Source organism: Pundamilia nyererei, unplaced genomic scaffold, assembly GCF_000239375.1.
Source record: "Pundamilia nyererei isolate P.nyererei 1_Seehausen unplaced genomic scaffold, PunNye1.0 scaffold00278, whole genome shotgun sequence".
Taxonomy (NCBI): domain Eukaryota; kingdom Metazoa; phylum Chordata; class Actinopteri; order Cichliformes; family Cichlidae; genus Pundamilia; species Pundamilia nyererei.
In genome coordinates, this window is record NW_005187679.1 from 538,481 (window position 1) to 544,480 (window position 6,000).

Genomic DNA, 6,000 nt, shown 5'->3' on the forward strand with positions numbered 1-6,000 from the left:
CTCAAACAAGTCTTACACAGAAATATTTTAAAAGAATAGTGATTCTAATTTTAGCTGCCATTGAGAAAACCAACCAGGCTAAAAAGTGCTGATAAAAAAGCAAAATAAAACCTTCCTCAATGAACATATGTGAACATTTGTGACTTATGTTCAGAAAGAAAGAACAAAGCATAGCAATGTGATATTTCTTTAAAATCTATTTATCCCAATGTGGAGTGTGGCAGTATTCCTGATTAAATTCTGCAAGTGTTTTGTACAATGGCAAACCTCAGACACTGCTGCCTGAAACCAATTACTTGATATACTTTATTGTCCCCTTAGGAAAATTTGTTGTGGACTCAGGTGCTGCCGTCACAGAGTTAACAGACATTAAAGAAAGGAGAAATAAATAATAGATTTAAAAAAAACAACAACAAAAACAAAACCTTAGTCAAAACGCCCACTCACAACCCAGGATGTGAGTGGGCGTTAAGGCGTCTGGGAAGGGATCTCAAAACTGGGTTATAGATGGCAGACACATCCTGGGCCATCTGACCTCAGGAATTCGCATGATAAGGTGGGGCCAGGTTTCACAGTGAGCTCACCCCAAAACTCTGGCTGATTGGGACCCACACCCAGTTTCACACCTTGGCTCAGGCGATTAGAGGATCATCAGGGGGTCCTTTTGTCCCTCTGTGGGGGGAGACTCCCACTAGGTTTATATCTGGGACTCTCCACCATTTGACCTTAGAACTGAAGAAGCTTCTCGGATGAGAGGTGAAACGTCTTCAAGCAACTTAAAGAAGTCCAGACGCTTTTCTTTGCAAGCTCCTTTGAAATCTATGATTACAATTTCAAAATCCTCCTCAGAAAACTTGACTTCTGATGTCAAGGTCATCAGGGTTCGAATGTTTCACTAAACATGTTGGTATGATTTTGAAAATCCTAGGTGACTCCCGTCTCAAGTTTTCGCATTCACAAGATTGAGAATTGAACTTGTCAGAGATTTTTCGTAGACAGACCTATGGTGTCAAGTCACTTCCTTCTTGAGTTATTACATTTACAAACTTGGGCTGGGCTGTGACCTCTTTGCTATCCAACTGTCAAGCACTGAAGTAAAAAACTTTGGGGGAAAAAACCCAACTGAAACCGCGCCCGCCAAAAAAGAAAAAAGAAACAGGATGTAGCATGTGACTCACCCGCTGTGCTTCATGTTGGGAGGTTTGTCCATGCGGACAGCCAGTTTGATTTTCAGCTCTGTGTCCTGGCTGTTCTTGGGGACAATCATACGATGGAACTCTATGTGCTTTGGTCCATTGGTAGTCGGGTTCAGGATTACCTGAGAGGGAGGAATGGAGAAATAGATCAGGAAAAAAAAAAAAAAAAAAAAAAAAAAGAGTACAATGTCTATGGGAAAATAGCCCTCAGCTTTCTGACCTAAAACCGCAGTAAAGACCTATTTAACAGTTCCTACTAAATTTATGGTCTTGAGTCTTATTTATTAAAGCATAATGTTTTTGTAAATTGTGGTTCGATTCAAAGTAATTGATAAGTTGTGTGATGCAAAGATAACTTCGGAGGCTGTGAGAGAGTGGTTATGAGAAAAAGATGAGGATGTGTGAGTGAGTGACACCAAGGAGCAACTCATGTAAAACAATGTCTGACCTTTTGAATGTATGATTTAATAAGAGTATATTGTGATGAGCAAACCCAGAGATTTAAAGAAAAAGGTAAAAGAAAGTATTCCTATGTAAGTGAATAAAAGAACATTTGATTTTAAAGTGTGTATGTGTAAGTCAAATGGAGAGAGGATGATAAAGTGTGGCTGGACTGTGTGGTTGGATGTCACCGTGCATGATGCTAGTTGTCATCTCAGAAGATATAAGGTCCAGTAAGAGAAGAGAGGCGGTAGAAAGGATGACAAGCTATAAATGCTTTGTGTAGAGGAAATAAGTGGTTCTTCCCATTGTTTTCTGTGAGATGAGCAGTTCACATTGGATCAAAGAGTACTCTGTTCATTTTTGACTATTTTTGCCAATACCTTGTTATAGTGTCTTTATTTTTTACTAAGAATGGAACAGCTTCAGAAGACAAGTGGTCTGCCAAACAATGACCACATCCTCGCCAACAATTAAGTTGTTCCCTGGTCCGTCTGGCCTTTTGTTTTGGAGTTATAAAAAAACCTTACACTGTTTTTCCATGAAATCCCTTAACATATGAGACCGTATTAGTTCTTTGGGCTACACTAAATGTTAAAATTTTTATCTTGATTGTTGTTTCGACTTCCCAAAATTAAATGAATATGTTCAAGCAGTATTGAAATCACATGCTTCATCAATAGAACAGGAAGGAAACGTAAATCACGCATTCCCTAAATCGGCACCTGACCACATGCTTGCATGTACCAATCACAGCTGCTCTCATGCAGTAAGACGTTTCATTCATATAGTCTGGAAGAAATAAGAAACTTCCAACCAGCAACTGTCAGTCATTGTTTTCACTGTGCTTTGACTTCCCTGACCTTCAATTATCTCCTCCATACACACAATGAACTGTGAATTCAGCTTAATCGGGATTGAACTTGTATACAACAACAACATGTTTGGATCTTGTAGATATGTGTGAAAATTACAAATAACATCTGAAGCTTTTAGAACTTCGAGTTGTCTCACCTGCCAATCAAATTCTCTAAACCTTCACTGATGGATTCCTTTCCTCCAAACAAATTTTTCATGACCTCTGAAATTATTCTGATCTTGTACGGACTTATCAGTTATAGTGCTAGGTAACTGGACTTTTTTCCCCCATGTCTAGTGTTTCTTCAATTTCTGATTGTCAGAAGACGTCTTGGGAAGTCTTGGTACCCACAGCCCTCTAACAGATACACCTGTGGTACCAATTTCAAAATTCTACATCATTTTGTTCTCAAGTTACCGTATTCACAATCTTGGGTGTCCATGTTGCCTGCCCATCCGCTGCCCAGCAGGGTGACAACATTACCCAATCAGCCCATTGTGGTCAAAGGGTTAAAAAAAAAAAAAAGGATCTGGTTCACTTAGCAGTCACCCAAGTTTCTGAGCAAAAAAACCATCTTTGATACAACATTAAGGTTGTATCAAAGTTTCAAACAACTTTCACACGATACTCATTTATAAATGTGGACAACCTGGAGTAAAATATAAATTCATTATCGAGGTCTGGAAATTAAAAAAAAAAAACTCACAACAGAGAAATGAAATTGAAGAAATGTTGTATCTAAAGTCACATTTATTATCAATAACACTACGCCTAAAATGACAATGTAACTAATGCAGACTAAATTACACAGTTATTTTCACTTTGATCATTTGAATGTAGTTAATTATCTTTATATAGAGAACTTTTCTAAACAAGTAAATATTATCTACTAAACATTATACACTAAATAGACTTTAATAAACCAGAATAATAGATTTATTCACCTTGCCCAGCTCCTTGTCATCCAAAGCTAAGACCCCGGTGCTCTCTAGGAAGAGCTTCACTTTAACTGAAGGCAGAGGGTGAGTTGTGGTGAAGTCCCCCTGAGTCCCCCACCTGAAAGACATGAGAATTTTAATGGTTTGTAAAATTGTAGGTTGACACTGCTGTTGACACTGGGACAGGGAGGAATTGAAGATAAACAGATTTAACTCGAGCTAACATTAGCAGCCTTTTTGCTGCCTCACCACTGTATGTTCTACTACCACACCATCTTGGTACTGCTTTGGCTGCTAACCGCACAGCAAGTCACATTATTTGGCAGACAATTGTATTAAAAATGCCTGTTAGTCAAAGCAACCACCTCCATAATAGAGAAAAATTTAAGGTTATATGAGATTTCAACTAGTTACATTTTTTTTAATCCACCACCTTATGGAACTCATAGAAATATTTGTTTTTAAAGAAGCAACTGTAAAATTAGACATAATTAGAAATTTTAACATTGAAATTCACTGGAATGTACTCATTTTTGGAGTGTTTTGGGGGACTTCTTCAACTGGCTTCAAATTCAGTCCTAGAGGTTATAATTATTGTACATATTTTTCTACAAAAACAAAATTCTGCATGTTCCATCTTGTCTAGGTGGTCATTAATCTGCATAGCATGACTTTTATTGCTCCAGTCTGTCTGGGTTTCTCCCTTTTTTCATTCATTTTGGTTCCGACCTGAACTGAATAAACTTGGCTGGTCTCCTGCTGTAATTTCCCCTCAACCCTTTACTATGAAATTAAATTGAAAAGAATATTCTAACAAAATTCTGCCTGGGATAGTATCAGCCCGTTTTATTAATGGGCCAACAAACTGTGCGGCTAAAATTGACACTTAAAGATTAGAAGCTGGAATTATGAGTTTAGCCTGAAGTAGTTAGTCCCACTGTATATGGGACTGTACAGCAATTTGTCCCCTTCTCTTTTATCTCTCCCCTTCTCAAGTTATCGCATTCACAAAATTTTCCTTGACCATGAGGTCGAGGTCACTGAACTGTCCAAGACTTTTAGATATACCTATGGTATCAGTTTGAAACTCCTTTGTTCTCAGGTTATAACATTCACAAACTTGGGTGGTCAAAACTGAGATTTGGGTATTCGAAACAGTCTAAATCAAATGTGGGCAATTCATTTTCCCAAGAGAGTAATAAGACAGTAATAAGTTCAACAGGAGATGAAATAACATGGAGCAGGACTGAGTTCAGCTTATTGCTGCAGACCTCCACAACAGTCACAATTTCTCATGTGGTCCCCTTGGTAAAAATAATTGCCCACCCCTGGTCTGAACAGATCAGGAAGATTAACTCACTGTGGTCTTGAGGCTTCTACTTGGTCGGTCTGTAGCTTTTCTTCTCCTTCTACCTCCATGGTACAGTAAACCATACGGTCTGGGGCCACTGACTTCAGGCCCTGGACCTCCATGATTACAATCTGAGAAAATCAACAGAGGTTTGGCACCAACAAACAGAACAACAAACAAACTCAGTTTTCAACCCAGAGTAACCCATTCACATCCCCAGCTTTTACCACTGACACTTTCTCTTTGAAGAGGTAACAGAAAGAGGAAACACACCCAGCTGGAAGAGTTTTGAATGAATGAACTACAGGCCATGAAGTATGCTAGGATTACCTGGATTTCAAATCATACATTTAAAAAATAATTTTAATCTACTCAGGTCATCTTTGTCTAAAAAAAAATTAAAATGTGTTAAATGATCCAAAATATTTTTTTGCATGTTTGTCACAAGCATAATAAATAGTGAAGGGGGCAAATACATTTTCACAGCACTGCATTTTGTGAGCAAGTTACCAGCAGACATTTCTATAAACCCAAACACACCTCCAGAGTGAAAGACAAGACGATGTCCAACTTAGACAGATCTCCCTCATCTCCAAGATCTAGAAAGGAGTTATTTACAGTGGAGCGTTTGAGCTTCTGTTTGAAGTCTGGACCTCCTTTAGACACAGGCAGACTCTCCAAATTTGCCATCAGTAGGTTGACAGATGATCGCAGCTCCTCCACATACAGAGCCTCCATATCAGCAGAGACAAACTTTGGGTATTTCCGTTCCTGAAGGAAACACAACATACATTAAAGTTCATCTTAACGTAAACATCAACATTGGATGTGTATCTTTCAGGAAATAGAAGTCATGTGACATTTTCTGGATGCAAGTAATCAGTTAGTACCTTGGCAATCTTTTTGGCCAACTGTAACCTGCCATCCAGCTCTCTACGGATCTGAGCTGCCTGCTCATCCATGCTATCGAGCTGAAAAAGAAGGGAGAAAAAAAAAAAAAGATTGTCACTAACTGTCCAGTGAAAAGTGAAATTCTCTGACGTACAACCAGTCAGCAGCTGAGGTGTGAGGATGTGAGAGTTTCAGCAGGATGTCAAGCCTGTGAAAAACATATAATATACTTAACACACACACACACACACACACACACACACACACACACACACACACACCTAAATGTGACTAATGCCAGCATACAGTTGTCCTAACCACTGC

General features: G+C 38.7%; 1 protein-coding gene across 2 annotated transcripts in view; it reads right to left on the reverse strand.

The window, feature by feature from the left end:
- cadps2 (Ca++-dependent secretion activator 2) overlaps positions 1-6,000 on the reverse strand; it is a 174,761-nt gene that overhangs the window by 136,444 nt on the left and 32,317 nt on the right. Inside the window, exons 4-8 of one of the 2 annotated variants that reach the window (XM_013915256.1) lie at positions 5,676-5,756; positions 5,404-5,556; positions 4,795-4,916; positions 3,441-3,552; positions 1,179-1,318 (exon numbers count right to left, since the gene is read on the reverse strand). In XM_013915256.1, the coding sequence (XP_013770710.1) occupies positions 1,179-1,318; positions 3,441-3,552; positions 4,795-4,916; positions 5,404-5,556; positions 5,676-5,756 (608 nt within the window). Of the gene's footprint in view, positions 1-1,178; positions 1,319-3,440; positions 3,553-4,794; positions 4,917-5,325; positions 5,557-5,675; positions 5,757-6,000 lie in introns of both variants that reach the window. The other variant, XM_013915255.1, reaches the window with a different exon arrangement.